The 20,400-nt window shown below is 37.5% G+C and overlaps 1 protein-coding gene across 1 annotated transcript in view; it reads right to left on the bottom strand.

The window, feature by feature from the left end:
- Positions 1 to 20,400, bottom strand: part of MSH2 (mutS homolog 2) — an 88,868-nt gene that overhangs the window by 4,291 nt on the left and 64,177 nt on the right. The window contains exons 9-14 of the mRNA XM_029937314.1: positions 12,288 to 12,411; positions 10,665 to 10,815; positions 7,588 to 7,685; positions 3,994 to 4,239; positions 2,634 to 2,838; positions 1,192 to 1,439 (exon numbers count right to left, since the gene is read on the bottom strand). Of these exons, the coding sequence (XP_029793174.1) occupies positions 1,192 to 1,439; positions 2,634 to 2,838; positions 3,994 to 4,239; positions 7,588 to 7,685; positions 10,665 to 10,815; positions 12,288 to 12,411 (1,072 nt within the window). The remainder of the gene's footprint in view (positions 1 to 1,191; positions 1,440 to 2,633; positions 2,839 to 3,993; positions 4,240 to 7,587; positions 7,686 to 10,664; positions 10,816 to 12,287; positions 12,412 to 20,400) is intronic.

Here is a 20,400-nt window from a genome sequence, read left to right as displayed (position 1 = left end):
ATGGAGCTTCCATTTTTGCCTCAACTATGTATCAACAATAAAATTTTTCTGGCCTAGTTATGTATCCCTTGCATTCTGGGGCTGGATTATTTGCATAACTAAGAGAAACAAACAAAAATAAAACAGAAGCAATGTCTGACAAACATCCACAGTGACGGATGAATTTATTCATATCATCTCACATCATCTGATCTTTTAAAATTCTGAACCCATTTCTTTATCACACAAAACACAAAACAAAACCTCAACTTCATGCTAAATTCCAGGTCCAACTAAAAGTATCTTTATTTTATATCAATAGTAACTCAAAAGGATTCCCACTGAAGCATAAGAAACAAAGAATAAAAGAACCCAAAATAGTATCTCACTTATGTGCAATCCACTGATGCAGGACAATGGGTTCATGGAAAATCAGAAAGCCATCTGAAAAAACTATCCCAATGATTGGTGAAATGTTTAGGCAACAAAAACTTCACAGCATGTTAATCTCATCAACTCTGCAAACTCGTTCGCTGCAGACCCACAAATGGCAAACTTTTCTGAAGTGATGAAATGCTAACAGATATGTCATTCTCTATGTGAGAACTACTAACAATTTCAGAATTTGTGGAAACCCTACCTTTAAATGAACCTGTCAATGTAATACACCCTTTATGGGTGCCTGGGTGGCTCAGCTGATTAAGCATCTAATGTTTAATCTCAGCTCAGGTCACGATCTCACAGTTGGTGAGACTGAGCCCCATATCGGGCTCTGCGCTGACAGTGCAGAGCCTGCTTGGGATTCTCCTCCCTCTCTGTTCCTCCCCCTCCCCCGTCTCTCAAAATGAATAAACTTCAAAAAATACAATTAAGTAATTACAATAAACAGTTTGTAAAAAAGTTTGTTATTGTTATTAGCCAGTAGGTAATCTGACGAGAAATCATGCTGCCATGGTAGAGATAGTTACAAAAGCCTCTGTGATACTGTTGAAGAGTTATTCTTTCTGCAACTGTGTTATAATGAATGGTCCCTACTATGAGACACAGAAATGTACCATATCCCCGTACCCAGATTATAAATTAAAAGGTAAATGAGTTCTGTACAAATATCAACAATTCATACTAATTTAGAATAAGGCAATTACCGATATCAAAGGTAGTAAATTTCTCACTGTCACACGAATTTATAGTACACCAGCAGTATACACTCACCTTTTTTCACCTGATATAGCATTGTTAAGGTCTCTTCAGTAGTTAGTGCTGTGACATGTAGATTATTAACAGTTGGTATCTGATTGGCCAAAGCAGTAAGTTCATGAAAATGTGTTGCAAACATGCAAAAAGCACCAATTTTTGTTGCAATGTACTCTGATATAGCCCATGCTAATCCAAATCCATCATAGGTAGAGGTTCCTCTTCCCAGTTCATCTATGATTATTAAAGAATCTTTGGTTGCAGACCTGAAAGACGTACATTAAATGAAAACTCCCCATTATATAATACACAGTAATGCAAAAAAACAAAATTAAGGCAATAAAATAGGAAAGATGTGCCACTAACATAACAAATTAATTATCTTAATATATAAAAATTTTAAGTCAATAAAAAGCACTGAAACTTAGGAAAATGAGCATGGCCATAAATAAACAACTGATGGGAAAGAAAACAAACAGTGAATAATCTTTTTTTACCAATCTCACTATCAGTAATCAAAGAATTTCCAAATAAATAAGCTATCATTCATTTCTGGCCAATCAAATCAGCCAAAATTAGAGATTAATACCAGAGAAGATGGGACAAAGCTGTCAGCATGTGGACGCCTGTGCGCATACACAGCTGGTGATCATGTAAATTCCTATGTCTGCTGCAGCCCTACCAGTCAGACATTAGCATTCCTTCTTTTCTCGTTTGTCACCAAATGTAAGAAGGGGAATTTTTTTTCTCAATTAGAGAATGCAACAGTTCCTCATGTGCTGACTGACCATTTATTTTTCTGTGAATTGCCACTAACATCTTTTGCTTATTTCTTTAATGTTTAAATTATGAATATTAGCTTGTTGACTAATTACTGTACCAAATATTTGTACCACCTCTCTAATCATCAATACTAATTTACTAGGGATCTACTATATGTGATGTATTTTAGAAGATACTAAGAAACAGAAGGCACAGCTTCCCTACCTTTAAAGAAGCACCTAAAAGTGAAAGAGACTTTAGTAATCTCTAAAATAAAAAAACCTAATAAAATTACATGCATGTTGAAGAGTTCACAGAAGAAGTATCCATGACTTGAGGCTTAGTGACAAGGAAAGACATCAGAGAAGTAGAATGTCTGTCACTAAGGCCTTTTAAGACAAAAGGACATCGGTAAATGTTCTATGGAAGTGTGAATAGTACAAGCAAAAGCATGGGAGTGGCGGAGGTTGTAAGGTGAACCACCAGAAACCGTAAGAAGACAAATTTAAGAATCAAAGAAGCTTTCCCCAACTATTAGCAATCACCCTTTAAAGACAATATAAAGTATATAAAGTTCAGAAGAAAACTATTAAACTAGGTAAAGGTTCGCAGATGTTTTATAGATGAATCTGCAGATGCACTTCTCACAGGACAGGGATATTCATTTTCATTTTGAGGGGACTGGGCAATTCCATCACCTGAGAATAGAAGCCGTTTCTAGCATTTCGGCCATGAATGTGGAGACTCCTTTCAACTGGCTGTCGCCGGCCCCTACTCGGGCTAAGATGCAGTCCACAATGGACACTTCTGCTGACTCACATGGCACAAAACACCCAATTTGGGCCATGAGGACGATCACCCCTGTTTGGCGAATATATGTTGATTTGCCTCCCATATTAGGGCCTATAAAATAAATCACATCAAAAAGCGAGATCATTAAGTTTATTTCTGCTACTAATAAATTTTTAGTCCTCAATTGCCACATCATATGATATGGCATATAAGCAGCAGAACCACCAAATGCCTAAGTAATGGTATTTTCTCTTCAGGCAAACCTACCCTGCACCCTTCACCAAGAGGACCCATGAAAAATATACCTTACCTGTAATTTGCCTAGAAAAACCGTAATTTTCCCACAGCTCACAGAGCCGCCTACATAATTTTATGTCATTCAGAAAAGTAGTACACACCTAAATGATTAATTAACTGAACAGTGTAACTCATTGATAAATGAGGCTACTAGTGAATGGGTAAGTATGGTCAAATCCTTCAAATCACTTAAACTCCACACTGAAGCCATAAGACATAACCCTGTTTTCTGCAAAAGTACAATGTCTTTGTTTTGGTTAGGTTATATATGAACAACCTGAAAATTGTTTGGGGAACTAGAATATAATCACTGACTATTCCCCCAATACATCTGTCTAAAGACTCCCACCCACCCTCCATTTTAACTTCCTAGAATCTGGTTAAAACCTAAAAACACTTTAGTTTGAGACATGCTACATTAGCCTATAAGCAAGCTTTTTTCAAATTTCATGTGAATATAGTCTCATGTCTTTAAAAGTACCTTAAGCTGAGATCATTCCAGCAATCCACTCTACTTGACCTTCAATGACCTCACTATTGAAAAATCTAGCTAAAAGGTAATTTTTGAGGGTGAAGGGATTTTCTTTTCTTCTTCTTTTTTTCTTTTTTAAATAGGCTTCATGGAGCCTAATGTGGGGCTTGACCTCCTAACTGTGAGATCAAGAGTCAGACACTTTAATGACTGAGACACCTGGGCACCCCAGATAATTCATTTTTAAATGCACTAATAAACCCCCTGGAGCAGAAGTTTCATATAGAGATGACAGGCTCTCAAGGGCCTCCCCCCTCCTTCGAAATCTTCCCTCTAACTCAAATGTGAACATATTACTGACTAGTATGAATAACATGTTCTTTTCCTAAGGTCAAGGACTAGAATTTGCTCATCAGTTTTAAATATTTCCACTCCAAAATAAAAAAAGGAAAACATTACCACCCCCGCCCAAAACCCCATAAATTACATTTCTTTACCAGTAATGATGTGGAACATCTGTTTATCTTTTTCAAAGTGAACATCATTAGGAATAAATGCAACTTCATCTTGAACTTCAACACAAGCATGTCTGGATGCTTTCAATGTAATTCTTCCTTGTCCTTTCTCCAAAATGACCGGTCGTACATATGGAACAGGTGCTCCATTTGACACATGAGCAAAGCTGACAACAGCATCGAGCTGAGCTAACACATCGTTGAGTGTCTGCATTGGCTCTACATAACCTGTTTAAAAATAGGAAATGTGCATAGGAATACTGGAAAAAAAATATGTATAAACAGCTATAGGAAGAAGTTTAACTTCCCTATTTGGGAATTTAAAATCCATTTTCTAGTTTATATACTTAAGATATTAACAGAAGTTTGCCATACCTAAACTTGAAAGGAACACCTAAAACCTCACGAGGTTAAAATGTCTTACTACATCTTCCCCTACTATGAACAGATTTCAAAAACAGAAAGAGTGTGATGCCCGCCCTTACCAAAATCCATTAAAATTAAAAAGCAAACAGCTGCTTATCTTAAGAAACATACAAATACTAGGTTTAAGATATAATAATATGACCATTAAGGCCTGTGCATGTACAAACTTGACCATACAACTGTTACTTTGGGTTTTTTCCCCCATCAGTACCACACGCAGCTGAAATTTAGCATAGTTTAGATCCTGTCACTTAAAAATACTTTCAATGAGATTCTACTCTGCCAAGAACACTAACACTTAAAAGCTTTTATGTACACTAAAAAGTCTCTGACACATGCCAGGCAATGCATGTTTAAGCAATAAAAGTGGTCAAAATTTACAGACTAGATTCTAAATTTTAATAGCTTGAAGGGGTTGGTGTAACATATACACACACATTAAGTAGAATTATCACATGGGCACCAGTGTGTCAAAAGCTTCAAAGGACATTCAAGAAAATAGTTTTAGAAAAACGGTTATGAATGTAACCAAATGGCAGAATATATGATTGATCTTTGATTCCTTATTCCCCATGAAAGTGATAAAATGTTTTAAAAATAAAAATTAACTTATGAATGGTCGAATACAAATAATTATCTTACTGTTTCATCACTTTCAAATTTATTCATGTCTTACCTAACATGTAATCCTTTTAAAAAAAGAAACAGTTCACACTACTCTATCGTGTAGGAACAAGAACCTGTGAAATTACTTAAATATTAATGGAGTACTTAATGTAATTACTTTAAAAAAGGAAAACCAAAGCCTCTTATTTAAGTCTATACTTGGTATCTCACATCATCTGGCTCTTAACAGCATTACCTTTTCTGGTTTAATAGCCAAGATATAAAACTACAAAAATGATCCCTTACATTTTAAAATAAAAATAATGCATATATTAGACAAGAAAAGGTTTCATTTAAATTCAAGGTAATTCTAAATAAAAAAACCTTTCCATTTAAATGTTTAAAGCTAGCAGCTTTAACCTAGTAGGTGCTAGATGAATAGAAATTAGTAAAATTTTTTTTGAGGAAGTTCGAATATATAGTATTTATAGGGCCCTTAAAAATGCAATCTAGACTGAGGAACATAATTCAACTAAGAGACTGTCATGCCACAGGTTATCTGATACCACCAAGTAAAAATGTAATCTTTACTAATCTTATTCACCTCAACACCAATGTATAAAGTATAATAGAACCCTGTAAGTTTTATATTTCTGATTTACTATGAAAATTCATAATAGTAAAATAATTTACAGAATTATATAAGCACATCGTTTTTAAATGACTCTTTGCTCCTAAATAATGCAGCATGAATATCTTAGAAACAAGGACATCCTCCTGCTTACTCACAATACACACCCAAGAAACAGGACACCAATGCCATATTATTTCCTGTTAAACTTTGCCAATTTATCCCAAGTGTCCTTGATAGCTATTCCCTACCTCCAACTCCTAGTCCTGGATCCAATCAAGAATTGTCTACTGCATTTGCTTGCCATGTCTCTTCAAGTCTCTTTAACCTAGAACAGATCCTGACCATTCCTTTTTTGCTTCCATAACACAGACATTTTTAAAGAATAAAGGCCTTGGGGCGCCTGGGTGGCTCAGTCGGTTAAGCCTCCGGCTTCTGCTCAGGTCAGATCTCACGTTCGTGGGTTCGAGCCCTGTGTCAGGCTCTGTGCTGACAGCTAGCTCAGAGCCTGGAGCCTGCTTCCGGTTCTGTGTCTCCTTCTCTCTCTGCCCCTCCCCCTCTCATGCCTGTCTCTCTCTGTATCAAAAATAAATAAAACATTTAAAAAAAATAAAGAATAAAGGCCTTAAAAATAATGTCTCACAAATCTAAATTTACCTAAGCTTTTCCCTTCTCGTTGATAATCTTGACATTTCTGTCAAGAAAATCACATGAGCAGTACCGTGTTCCTCCCTCTACATCACATCAGAGAGCATATATATGATGTCATATGTCTCATTACTGATGATGCCAACTTTGATAACTTGCTTGAAGCAGTTCTTTCGTATCTTCTTGAAAGACACAATAAAGGTGTCCGTGATAATAGGCCTTCCAGTTTAACACACCAGCCCCACCCTGTGCTAACCATACGTTCATTCTGTGCTAACGGCAACACCATAGTGTCACGTCATGCGATCTTCTCTAACAGTACCCTCGAGAACAAACTCTGAAAATCTGCAAAATGGCACACAAAACCCAAAATAAGGCTTCTTGCCTCATGTATAATTTCTATTTGTTTCTCAGTGACATATATTCCCAAAACTTAGAGTATGAACCCACAGAAAACCTCACATTACGAGCACCTTGTGGCCCTCATTGTTTATTTTCCTTGTTACAATAAATTTGTGCTTCAAAAACAAAACAAACAAAACAATAAATTTGTGATTTTATGCATGTCTGTTTTTCAGGCTGTTCCCATTCCACTCCTTAGCCTGCATTAACTTATCTTTCTACTTACGAGAGTAACTTCCTGTTATTTGTCCCACCACAATACCTATAAAGTACTTAAAGGTAGCTTAACATAATGAATAGTCATAATGTTTAACAGCTTTTTAAAAAAACCACTTTTCAAACATCCTGATTTTTTTTAATAGTTTATTGTCAAATTGGTTTCCATATAACACCCAGTGCTCTTCCCCACAAGTGCCCTCCTCCATCACCACCACCTCTTTTCCCCCCTTCCCCTTTCCCTTCAACCCTCAGTTTGTTTTCAGTATTCAATAGTCTCTCAAGTTTTGCGTCCCTCTCTCCCCCCAACTCTCTTTCCCTCTTCCCCTCCCCCTGGTCCTCCATTAGGTTTCTCCTGTTTTCCTGTTAGACCTATGAGTGCAAACATATGGTATCTGTCCTTCTCTGCCTGACTTATTTCGCTTAGCATGACACCCTCGAGGTCCATCCACTTTCCTACAAATGGCCATATTTCATTCTTTCTCATTGCCATGTAGTACTCCGTTGTGTATATATACCACATCTTCTTGATCCACTCATCAGGTGATGGACATTTAGGCTTTTTCCATGTCAAACATCCGGATGTTTCTATTACTAAAAACCAGGTTATATTCAGAATAGTTAATGTATGGGTCTGTTCAACTTACCTGAAGAAATATTGACTATTTCTTTAACAATTGCATCCTGGGCTTCCTCATACTCAGTTTTATTTTTGGTATATTCTTCATTGAGAGAAGTCAGTTTACTATAAATCAAGATAATGGTATTATTAAAAATATCAAAACATCTACTGGAGGTAATATATGCCACAAAAATATATACAGAGTATCTATCCTCTAAAGAACCAAAACAATAATTAAAATGAAAATGGGAAACTCATTAGAGGGAGATGTGGCTGAACTTCACTATATTAACACTTATGCTGTTTAGAAGAGCCTTTCCTTTGATACTGAAGGCTGACAAAGTAAGGAAAAGGTTTTGAAAACCAAATATTACTGAGTTAAGAAAAAATGAAACTATAGGTTGAAATAAAAAGTGAAGAAAGTTAATAAAATGAAAGAAAAATATTCACTAATATCAAAGGAAGGGAAGGAAATTAAAAACAAAAAGACAATGGGGTGCCTGGGGGGCTTAGTGGGTTAAGCATCTGACTCACAGTTTTGGCTTAAGTCATAATTTCATGGTTTTATAAGTTCGAGCCCCACATTGGCCTCTGTGCTGACAGTGCAGAGCCTGCTTGGGATTTTCTCTCTTTCTCTCTCTCTCTTGCTGCCTCTGTCTCTCTCAAAACAAAAATAAATACAAAAAGACAAGATGGGGGACACAGAGAAGACAAAGAGGGGGAAGCATTCATTAGGTGGAGGAAGGCATCCACCAAGGCAATAATAGTGAAATTGATGGATTAGCCAATGGCATAATACACATATAGAGCTAAAGAACAGTATACGGGCAAGGAGTAGCAGAAAAGGCAAACTATGAAACAGGCAAACTGAAAGAATTAAAGGAAGAAAAGCAAGAGACAAAGTAGGTAGGTAGGTAGGGGTATGTGTGTGTGTGTGTGTGTGTGTCCCCACTATGTAAAGAAAGAGCAGCAATAGAGGAAAGTGGAGGGGGACAGGGACCAGATTGTACAGGTTACAATAAAGATTCCAGGTTTTTCAGGATGGCAGACAGATACTGGAGGTTTTTTAAGAAGGAAAATTATAGGGGCACCTGGCTCAGACGGTTGAGCATCTAACTTCGACTCAGGTCACGATCTTGTGGTTTTTGAGTTGTCAGCACAGAGCCGGCTTCAGATCCTGTCTCCCTTTCTCTGACCTCTCCCACTTCCACTCTCTCAAAAATAAACATTTAGAAAAAAAAAGGAAGAAGGAAAATTATATGATCAAAGACTCAGATACACACCAAACATTTCATTTGTTGGCAGAAATGAATTAATAAATTTTCTACAACTTTTGGAATAAATATGGTCAATCAGTTTAATCTTTTTTACATATATAATTAACCAATGGTGTGCTTCAAAGATGGTTATAACACCCTACAAGTTGTCTTAGCTAAGCTGATGTATATATATATATGAAAATATATATATGTGAAAATATATATATATGTCTAATCCTGGGGAATTGGGAGTTTCAGTTTCATGTAAAAAAAAATGACAGAAATAAACCTATTTATTTCAGAATTGTAATGAGAAAACAAACAGATGGATGGTTTTCATTCCTGGGGTGTCTGAACACCTAGAATTATGTCTGCACATAAATAAGAGGCACTCAGACTTGCTAAATAAATGGATAAAAGGGGATCACATATACAGAAACTACCTATAAAGCACAGGGAATATTGAGGGGCGGGTGTAAGGCTATTAATTCTAATATACTACAGAAGGAAAAAGATAAACGTCCCCATCCAAGTCATAAACATTTATCAAAAAAATCTTTTAAGTTTATTTTTGAGAGACACACAGAGAGTGAATGGCTGACAGGCAGAGAAAGAGGGAGACCGAGAGAATCCTAAGCAGCTGCCCACTGTCAGCGCAGAGCCCCACATGGGGCTTGAACTCACACCGTGAGGATCATGACCTGGGCTGAAATCAAGAGTCAGGCACTTAACTGACTGATCCTCTCGGGTGCCCCACAGAGGATTTATTTTATTTTTTAATGTTTTTTTTAATGTCTTTATTTTATTTTTGAGACATAGAGCAGAGGTGAGTGGGGGTGGGGCGCAGAGAGAGGGACACCCAGAATCTGAGCAGGCTCCAGGCTCTGAGCTGTCAGCACAGAGCCCGACATGGGGCTCAAACCCATGGACTATGAGATCATGACCTGAGCCAAAGTTGGATGCTTAACCAACTGAGCCACCCAGGCGCCCCAGAAGATTTATTTTAAAACAATTCTTTTTTCACCTATAAATAATTTGCCTCAGAAAATATCAGTGAAGGAAAATAAAAACTCACAAAGTCTTTTTTTATTTTTATTTTTACTGTTTTTATTTATTTGAGAGAGAGAGAGAGAGAGAGCGAGCGAGCATGAACAGGGGAGGGTCAGAGAGAGAGGGAGACACAGAATCTGAAGACAGGCTCCAGGCTCTGAGCTAGCTGTCAGCACAGAGCCCAATGCGGGGCTCGAACCCACTAACCGCGAGATCATGACCTGAGCCAAAGTCAGATGCTTAATAGACTGAGCTACCCAGGCACCCCCAGAAAGAGAAATTTTTTAAAAAGCAATAATCTAATGAGTGGCCTTGCTAAGGCTGGTAGCCATCTCCCTAATTTATAGATCCAACTGATATGGCAGAATGTTTTTTAATTGATAAATGATAACAAAGCTTTCTTAGAAAAAACATATATGGAAATAACTATAAAGCAGAGATATGAGGAAGAACTAACTCTAACAAATATGGAAGTATAATATAAATAACTATAATATAATCTATTTCATATTGGCAAAAGAATGGTGGGACAGATATGTGAAAGAATAAATCTTAAAAACAGATTCAAAGTGTCACTTCAGTCAATAAGAAAGAGAAGAGTTATTTACCAAGGGGGTGTTGGAACACCTGACTAGGGCTCTTATAAGAAAATAAAGCTTCAGTCTTACCTTATGCCTTATATCAATTAATAAGCAAAGTAAAACTTCCTTATCATAGAACATTCACATATCCGAGAATAATTCAGTTCCATGGCATTGCTGAAGACTTAACACTATAATGTAAACTTACAAACCTGTTGGTAAATTTAACCCCATTCTTCTGGATATCTACTGTACTGAAGTTTTTATTGTTACGAAGGACTTTTTCTTCCTTACATGTTACTCGAAAGTAATAACCAAACTGCGTACTGGAATCCAGTTTAATTTGTTTGCCAGGATCCAAGCCTTCATGACAACAAAATAAAGAAGAAGTAGGTCACAGAGGTCTACAGCCATTTTTCAATAAAAATGTTTAAAATAATTAACTCTAAATGGTTAAAAACATACTTTTACAATAGGACAGTGTAGTGGAAATTATGAAGATTATCTAACTGGGAAAGATTTAAACTCTACTTCATTCAAAAACTACATAAATGAAAGCTATCTATAAAATCCTTAAACTCCTGTATTAATGTTAGCTTCTGAGGTAGAAGCTCTTTCTGGGTATAGGCATCTGAGTCTGCAGAGCAAAGCAGTGGGCTAGGGACATGAGGATGGATTAACATATGGCCTCTGCCACTAGAGAGTTCTGCACCAGGGTTCACAGAAGCATTTCTCTGGAACTATTATAGAGTATGATTAAAGTGAACAAATACATTTTCTAAACAAAAGCTCAAAACTCTGATAATGAAACTCTAGAAAAACTAGGACATGTATTTTCTGTTAAGTAAGTGTAGGAAACTTCACAAAGTAAGCAATCATCAATCAGCTAGACATTGTATACCTAAGATTTTTGAATATTTTAAAGTCCGTCCTCATCACCTCGTTGTGGTCTTTAGAGTACAAACCAGAAGAGAGAGCGTATCGACAAATTTAATTACTAAAGCATGGCTAAGAAATATTAGTAGCGGCAAACAATTAAGACAGACCTCACTGGACTGGGGAGGAAATCACTGCATTAGGGAGGAAAGAGACTGTAAAAAGAAGGTAGAGAGAGAGATGAAATGAGAAGGGTAAAGTAAAGCAAAGATTCTTTACCTAGGGTCTAGTTCATACATGGATTCTCAACGGAAACTATTGTAAAACTTTTTGTATACATAGGTATGTACATATTTCAGGGAAGAGGCCTTCACAACTTTCATCAGATTCTCCGAAAGTTTAATTAAGTAGTACTGCTCAAGGGGTCTTCTAATATTCTAAGATTTATTTATTCATGTAATATAGATGTGAGCGATGCTCAAAACAAAGAGGTTTACAAATCAGAACAAATCTGTGTAAACAGTATGAGACTAATTGGGAGAATTAATAATCTGGTATGGAAGGCAAACATTAAAAAGAAAAGCTGATGTTAATGAAGTGCTCAGGAACCTCAGAGCCATATCGGCAAACTACTCCTAGTAGAATTAGGCTTATAGTGGAGGTGACACTTAATACAGATCCTGTATAAAGGAAACGATGCAACTGCATCTTGGTTGAATTGTGGAATGTGAGATCATCCATGGATTAAGAGAGTAAGAGATGAGTCTGAAAGAGGATGAGGCTCCAAATGCAAAGTATTCCTGTATGTTAACTTGAAGTGTTTGTAATTTTACTGTGTATAAGAAAAGCCTGGCACTTTAAACAAGGAAGTGGCATGATCCACTGTATCTTCCTGGAAAGTAATTCTGGCACCAGTGTAGTTACTCTATAGACAAAAACCTCCAATGAACCCTTCTTACCTAGATCTCTTGCTGCACTTACTAACGTTGACTGCATCTTCTTTTCCAAGTCATCCATTATTTCTCTTAATTCGCTCAGATTAGGATCAAATGAAGGTTTTACAAGGAATTCATGGTTTTCCACCTACCGAGAGAACAAAGAATAACTGCATTTTAAAAATTTTTTTTCTTTGAAAGAGAGATCGAGAGAGTGCGAGCGCGCATGAGTAGGGGAGAGACAGACAGAGGAGACACAGAATCTGAAGCAGGTTCCCGCCACTGGGCTGGCGGGATCATGAAATGAGCTGAAGTCGGAGCTTAATCAACCAACTAAGCCACCCAGGAACCCCAAGAATAGCTACATTTTATAAATGATGGGTAGAGATAAAAATCACAATTTTCTTTTCTTTCATTTAAATTTCACTTGAGTTTTGAGTTAAACTTCTGTTTTAAGTTACTCAGCCAATACTTTAAAGAGTTTCTACTTATTAGGAGATGTAAAACCCTGTTTATAAGGAGCTTAGTGCTCTAGATGACTGAAAATAACTTGGATGAAAAAATGCAGGGCTTCTGTCACTAGCAGCATTCAGTATTTTTATTTATAGTTCCTCCTAAATAATGTTCACTATATTTTTCCTAAACATTACTAAACAATGTTCAGTGTTCACAGCTTATAAAAAATGTGTAGTTTTTACCCAAACCAAGGATGCATCTTAGGATTTCAAAGTTTAAAAAAATACTACAGAATTTTATTTCTTCAAATGGTAAGTTCATCAAAATATCTCTGAAGTACTTTTTCTTCCTAAATTCTTATCAATAGCCAGCAAGAAATCATAATGAAAGACAGATCTCATTTACAATGGCAAATGCATACACAAGATATTTAGAAACAAGGTCTCAATTATATAGGAGTTTGATTTTAACCTTACAATTTATTTTTTTATAGTTTATTGCCAAGTTGGTTTCCATATAACACCCAGTGCTCATCCCCATCACCCTTCTTCCCCTCTCCCCCTCCCCATTAGCCTTCAGTTTGTTCTAAGTATTCAAAAGTCTCTCATGGTTTGCCTCCCTCCCTCCCTCTCCCCAACTATTCTTCCCCCTTTCCCCTCCCCCATGGTCCTCTGTTAAGTTTTTCCTGTTACACTTATGAGTGAAAACATATGGTATCTGTCCTTCTCTGCCTGACTTATTTCACTTAGCATGACACCCTCAAGTTCCATCCACATCGCTACAAATGGCCAGATTTCATTCTTTCTCGTTGCCATGTAGTATTCCATTGTATATATAAATCACATCTTCTTGATCCATTCATCAGTTGATGGACATGTAGGCTCTTTCCATGATTTGTCTATTGTTGAAAGTGCTGCTATGAACATTGGAGTACATGTGCCCCCTATGCATCAGCACTCCTGTATCCCTTGGATAAATTCCTAAGCAGTGCTATTGCTGGGTCACAGGGGAGTTTTATTGTTAATTTTCTGAGAAACCTCCACATTGTTTTCCAGAGTGGCTGCACCAATTTACATTCCCACCAACAGTGTAGGAGGGTACCTGTTTCTCCACATCCTCGCCAGCATCTATAGTCTCGTGATTTGTTCATTTTAGCCATTCTACCCGGTGCGAAGTGCTATCTCAGTGTGGTTTTGATTTGTCTTTCCCTGATGATGAGTGACATTGAGCATCGCTTCATGTGTCTGTTGGCCATCTGGATGTCCTCTTTGGAGAAGTGTCTATTCATGTCTTCTGCCCATTTCTTCATTGGATTGTTTGTTTTTTGGGTGTGGAGTTTGGTGGGTTCCTTATAGATTTTTGGATACTAGCCCTTTATCTGATATGTCATTTACAACTATCTATTCCCATTCCATCAGCTGCCTATTAGTTTTCTTGATTGTTTCCTTTGCCATGCAGAAGCTTTTTATCTTGATGAGGTCCCAATAGTTCATGTTTGCTCTTGATTCCTTTGCCTTTGGGGATGTGTCGAGTAGGAAACTGCTGCAATGGAGGTCAAGGAGGTTGTTTCCTGCTTTCTCCTCTAGGGTTTTGATGGTTTCCTGTCTCACATTCAGGTCCTTCATCCATTTTGAGTTTTATTTTTGTGTACGCTGTAAGAAAGTGGTCTAGTTTCATTCTTCTGCATGTTGCTGTCCAGTTCTCCCAGCACCATCTGTTAAAGAGGCTGTCTTTTTCCATTGGATACGCTTTCCTGTTTTGTCAAAGATTAACTGGCCACACATTTGTGGGTCCAGTTCTGGGCTCTCTATTCTATTCCATTTGCCATGTGTCTGTTTTTGTGCCAATACCAGAGTGTCTTAATGATGACAGCTTTGTAGGAGAGGCTAAAGTTTGAGATTGTGATGCTTCCCGTTTTGGTTTTCTTATTCAATATTACTTTGGCTATTCATGGTCTTTTGTGGTTCCATATAAATTTTAGGATAGTTTGTTCTAGCTTTGAGAAGAATGCTGGTGCAATTTTGATTAGGATTGCATTGAATATGTATATTGCTTGGGTAATAATGACAGTTTAACAATGTTTATTCTTCCGATCCATGAGCACAGAATGTTTTTCCATTTCTTTGTATCTTCTTCAGTTTCTTTCAAAGTTTTCTATAGTTTTCATCATATAGATCTTTTACATCTTTGGTTAGGTTTATTCCTAGGTATTTTATGGTTTTTCGTGCAACTATGAATGGGATCAGTTTCTTGATTTCATTATTGGTATATAAAAATGCAACTGATTTCTGTAATGTTGATTTTGTACCCTGCCACTTTGCTGAATTCATGGATCAGTTCTAGTAGGCTTCTGGTGTAGTCTGTCGGGTTTTCCATGTAGAATATCATGTCATCTGCAAAAAGTGAAAGTTTGACTTCATCTTTGCCAATTCTGATGCCCTTTATTTCCTTATGTTGTCTGATTGCTGATGCTAGGACTTCCAGCACTATGTTAAACAACAGTGGTGAAAGTAGACATTTCTGTCATGTTCCTGATCTCAGGGGGAGACCTCTCAGTTCTTCCCCATTAAGGATGTTATTAGCTGTGGGCTTCTCAAAAATGGGTTTTATAATGGTTAAGTAAGTTTCTTCTATCCTGACTTTCTCAAGGGTCTTTATTAAGAAAGGATGCTGTATTTTGTCAAATGCTTTTTCTGCATCTATCAGCAGGATCATATGGTTTTTATCTTTTCTTTTGTTAATGTGATGTATCAAATTGATGAATTTGCTAATACTGAACCAACCCTGTAACTCGGGAATGAATCCCACTTGATAAGGGTGGATAATTCTTTTTATATGCTATTGAATTCGATTTGCTAGGATCTTGTGGAGGATTTTTGCATCCATATTCATCAAAGATAATGGCCTGTAGTTCTCTTTTTTGTTGTGTCTCTGGTTTGGGATTCAAAGTGATGCTGGCTTCGTACAATGAGTCCAGAAGTTTTCCTTCTATTTCTATTTTTTGGAATAGCTTGAGAAGAATGGGTATTAACTCTCCTTTAAATGTCTGGTAGAATTCCCCAGGGAAGCCATCTGGTCCTGGGCTCTTATTCACTGGGAGATTTTTGATAACTAATTTAATTTCTTCACCAGTTATCGGTCTGTTCAGATTTTCTATCTCTTCTCGTTTGAATTTTGGTAGACCTCACAATTTATTTATTCATACATTTTTGAGAGAGAGCAAGCGAGAGAGAGAAAGCACATCCATGCAGATTCACGAGTGGGGAAAGGGCAGGGGGAGAGAGAATCTTAAGCAGGCTCCACACACAGCACAGAGCCTGACTCCAGGCTGGGATCTCAACTGTAAGATCATGACCTGAGTTGAAATCAAGAGTCCAACACTCAATGGACTGAGCCACCCAGGCGCCCTATATAGGACTTTTATTTTTATTTATTTAGCTGTAAGAGAGAGAGTGAAAGGGGAGGGAGGGAGAGGGAGAGAGAGAGAGATAGGAGAGAGAGAGAGAGAGAGAGAGAGAGAGAGAGAGAGAGAGAGAGAGAGGGAGAGGAGAGAATCCCAATCAGACCTCGCACAATCAGTGCAGGGCCTGACATGGGGCCCAAACCCATGAACCTTGAGAACAGGACCTGAACCAAAATCAAAAGTTGTACGCTTAACCAACTGTGCCACCCAGGCACATCACTATATAATTAGACTTGTATAAAAAAATAACTGCTTATTGGAGTATTTAAAACAACTGGTAAGCAAAAACGTAAACTACAAAAACTAAATCAAACATTAACATCTACTAATTCCTAGTGAATGTCTAATGGGAATCTCTTTCTGAAACAAAATGACTAAAAACCAGACAAAATTAGGAAAGAATATTTTTAAAAATGAATGAAGCATATCCTTATAAACATTAAAAATGATTAAAAGAATTAGGGGAAGAGTGTATGGCTGGCTCAGTTGGGGGAGCATGCAACTCTTGATCTTGGGGTTGTACATTTCAGCCCCATGTTAGGTATAGAGATGACTTAAAAATAAAATCTTAAAAAAAAAAAGATAAGGGTGCCTGACTGGCTTGGTCAGTAGAGCATGCAACTCATATTCAAGCCCCATGCTGGGTGCAGAGCCTACTTTTAAAAAAAAAGCTATTTAAAAAAAATTTATGTATAAAAGCATAACATATGAGAGTTAGTTTTCTAAGACAAAGAGGTTTTTTTTTTTTTTTAAACATTTATTTATTTTTGAGAGACGGCAGTGGCACACACATGGGGGAGTGGCAGAGAGAGGGAGCCAGGAGATCCAAAGCAGGCTCGGAGCTCAGCGCCAAGCCTGATGCAGGGCTACAACTCATGAACCGTGAGAGCATGACAGGAAACGAAATCAAGAGTTGGTGGCTTAACCGACTGAGTCACCCAGGTGCCCCAGGGAGATTTTTTTTTAACTTAGCAAACAAATAGGGGTGTCTGGGGGGCTCGGTTGAGCAACCAACTCCTGATTTTGGCTCAGGTCATGATCGCAGCGTGGTTGGGATCAGAGCCCTGGGTTGTCGGGATCAGCACAAAGTGTAAAGCCTGCTTAAGATTTTCTCTCTTTCCCACTGATCCTCTTCCCTGCACTCTAAGAAAAACAAAAACAAAAACAAAACACCTTAGTACAAAGGATTAATATAATTTTTTTCCAATTACTTTCTACTTTAAAAGATAACAAAAAGAGAATAAAATATTTATCACATAAATTTCTCAGTTTAAATTGATGAGATTTAATTATAATGAAATTAAAAATTTAAAAATAAACCTAATTAAAAAAACAAAGATTTGTAAAAATAGCTTTATAAAATGTAGAAATAAGAAAGGTTAACATCTTCTTTTGTAAAGGAACTTGGTTTGCATGTATGAGAAAAATATCAAGGACATTTTGTCATTCAATGGACAAATATAAAGACATATAACTCACAAATGAGAAAATAAGTAGTAAAATAAGTAGTAAACTAACCCACAGGAAAATTCTAAAGCTCAACAGTAAAAGATATGACTATTTAAGCAACCTTAAAATATTATTCGATAGCTTTTTTTTTTTTTAAAGAAAAAGAAACCATACCACCAAATACTAACGAGGCTGCAGCGAAATTAGTGTACTCATTCATTTCTGGGGGATATCTAAGTTGTTACAACCTTAAAAAAAAAAAAGCAATATTCGACAAGATTCAGGGATATTTGTTATACCCTTTGACACAGCAATGCTACTCCCAGGAATTCAATTTCAGGAGTAATGCAACAGATGCAAAGACACACAGGGATGAATAAGATCTCTGCAGATTTATCTGTTACAGCAAAACCCAGAAATGTTGAAACATCACAATATTTGCACAATGGTACCTCAGTAATACTATAGAGTTTATTCAGACAGTGAAGATGATGTAGAAACAAGAACCAAGAATTAGGATAACTTCAGGGAAAATAATGCTACAATAGTTGAGTGACACTGCTAAAGAATTTGCCTCTTCCAATGAACTTAAAGTGAGACAGAGCCAGTTCATGTTCCTTTCCTGACCACCCCTCACCTTCCAGAAGCCCATTGGTAAATTAACAAAACTCTGAGAATCTTCACTATGAATCCCAAATCTGGAGGGAAGAACGTTGAACGGGTATCCTTTCATTTTCCTTTCTTCGTGAAAGTACTGCTGAGGAGACTGGAAACCGGGAAAGTGAATGACTGGGTCCTAATGCACTAAAATAATGCCCACACTCCGAACAGGGTACCTACCCTTCAGCAAGACATCACTCCTCCCAAACAATCTGGGATATTAAAATATACCATCCAACTCCGTATTCTAACCTAGAACTGAGACATATGACCTTTAATGTCTAGCTGTCTTTCCAACAACATCACCCACCTATCACCAGAGACACACACACACTCATTACATTAGACTACACAAAGAAGACTGAGGAAAAGGATCCCAGGCTTGGAACTCCAAAATGGGAAGATGAAATTCAGAAACAAGATAAAAGAACAAAGAAAGAAATTAGGTCCTAACACTATCATTTAAGTATGAATAAACAATATACCAGAGAAGAGACACCGTTGAATCAAATTACCTGTATCAGGGGCACCTGGGTGGCTCAGCCGGTTAAGAATCTGTGAAGAATCTGAGTCTTAGATTTCAGTTCAGGTCATGATCTTACCGTTCATGAGTTTTGAGTCCAGTGTCGGGCTCTATGCTGACAACATGGAGCCTGCTTGGGATTCTGGGTCTCTCCATCTCTCTACCCTTCCCCTATTCTCTATTTCTCAAAATAAACATTAAAATAAAATTACCTGTACTAATAGAGTAGAAAAACTTGCTCTAATGAGAGAAACCACATGAAAGACAGACTTAAGTAACTACAGAGTAGAAAATATGGAAGATGCTAGAAATCTTAAAACAAGCAAAAAAGTACTCCACTACCCTAGAAATAATAAATATTATAATCATTTTTTGAAATAAATGTAGAGGTGAGTTTGAAAAACTACAGGTATGGGGCTCCTGGGTGGCTCTGTCAGATGAGCATGTGACTCTTGATTTCAGCTCAGGTCACGATCCCAGCCTTGCAGGGTTGAACCCCCCCATCAGGCTCTGCACTGAGTGTGCAGCCTGCTTGAGGTTCTCGTTCTCTCTTTCTCCCTGTCTCCCCCCTTCCTTCCTCCCTCCCTCTACCCATCTCTCCTGCTCATGCTCTCTCTCTAAAAATAAAAAATAAAAATAATAAATTAAAAAACATATTAAAAACATTTTAAAATTTTAAAGAAAAAACTAGAGGTCAGAGTCCCTGCAAAGTAGAGAGTTACCAGCAAAGAACCACGCCAGTGTGGCTAAAAGCCTGGCCTCACTGGGGTTGGGATTTCAAATGTTTGCTATTTTTGATGGCAGTGGGAAAAGGTGCTTTGTTGCCATTTCTATTATTCCTTCCTTCTACACTAATAGAACTGGCAATTTTTCACAGAATACATAACTACTATGAACAAAGAATGCATTTCCAGCTTCCCTTGCAGCTAGGTGTGCAGACAGGACTAAATTCTGGCCAACAGAATGTGAGCAGAAATGATGTGTACCATTTCTAGAATGTCTCCTCCTCTTCCACTTTTGTCCTCTTACTTGCTGGAATAAAGGCAAGGTAGTAAGCCAACTTGGACCTTTCTGGAGCAACAAGGAAAGAGCCAGGTCACAGACACTGCAGGGCTACCCTGCAGCCCTGTGCTGCTATGCTCACACTACTCTGACAGAAAATTAAACCCATATTCAGACTCGAGTACTTGAGCCATCATTTATTTATTTGGGGCTTTTTTTTAAGCAGCTAAATCTCTGCTCCAACAAATCAAAAACGCTCCAGGCTAGGAAATTCCATTCAAAGTGTTCCTGGCCACAGGATGCCTGCGTGGCTCCATAGCTTAAGCGTTCAACTCTTGATTTTGGCTCAGGTCATGATCACAGTTCATGAGATTGAGCCCCATGTCACGGTCTATGTGGGATTCTCCCTCTCTGTGCCTCCCCTGCTTGCACTCTCTCAAAATTAATAAATACACTTGAAAAGTAAAAGTATTTCTGGCTTAATTACATTATGGGATATATGACAAAAGCAAAAGCAAATTTTATCTGGGGGGTGATGTATGATCTGCACAGACATAACCCAAAAGATGAGAATTCGTAATCTA

This window comes from Suricata suricatta, chromosome 4 (genome assembly GCF_006229205.1).
Source record: "Suricata suricatta isolate VVHF042 chromosome 4, meerkat_22Aug2017_6uvM2_HiC, whole genome shotgun sequence".
In the NCBI taxonomy this organism is placed as follows: Eukaryota; Metazoa; Chordata; class Mammalia; order Carnivora; family Herpestidae; genus Suricata; species Suricata suricatta.
The sequence above is the reverse complement of the archived record's forward strand: the minus strand, read 5'-3'. Positions and strand labels throughout refer to the sequence as shown.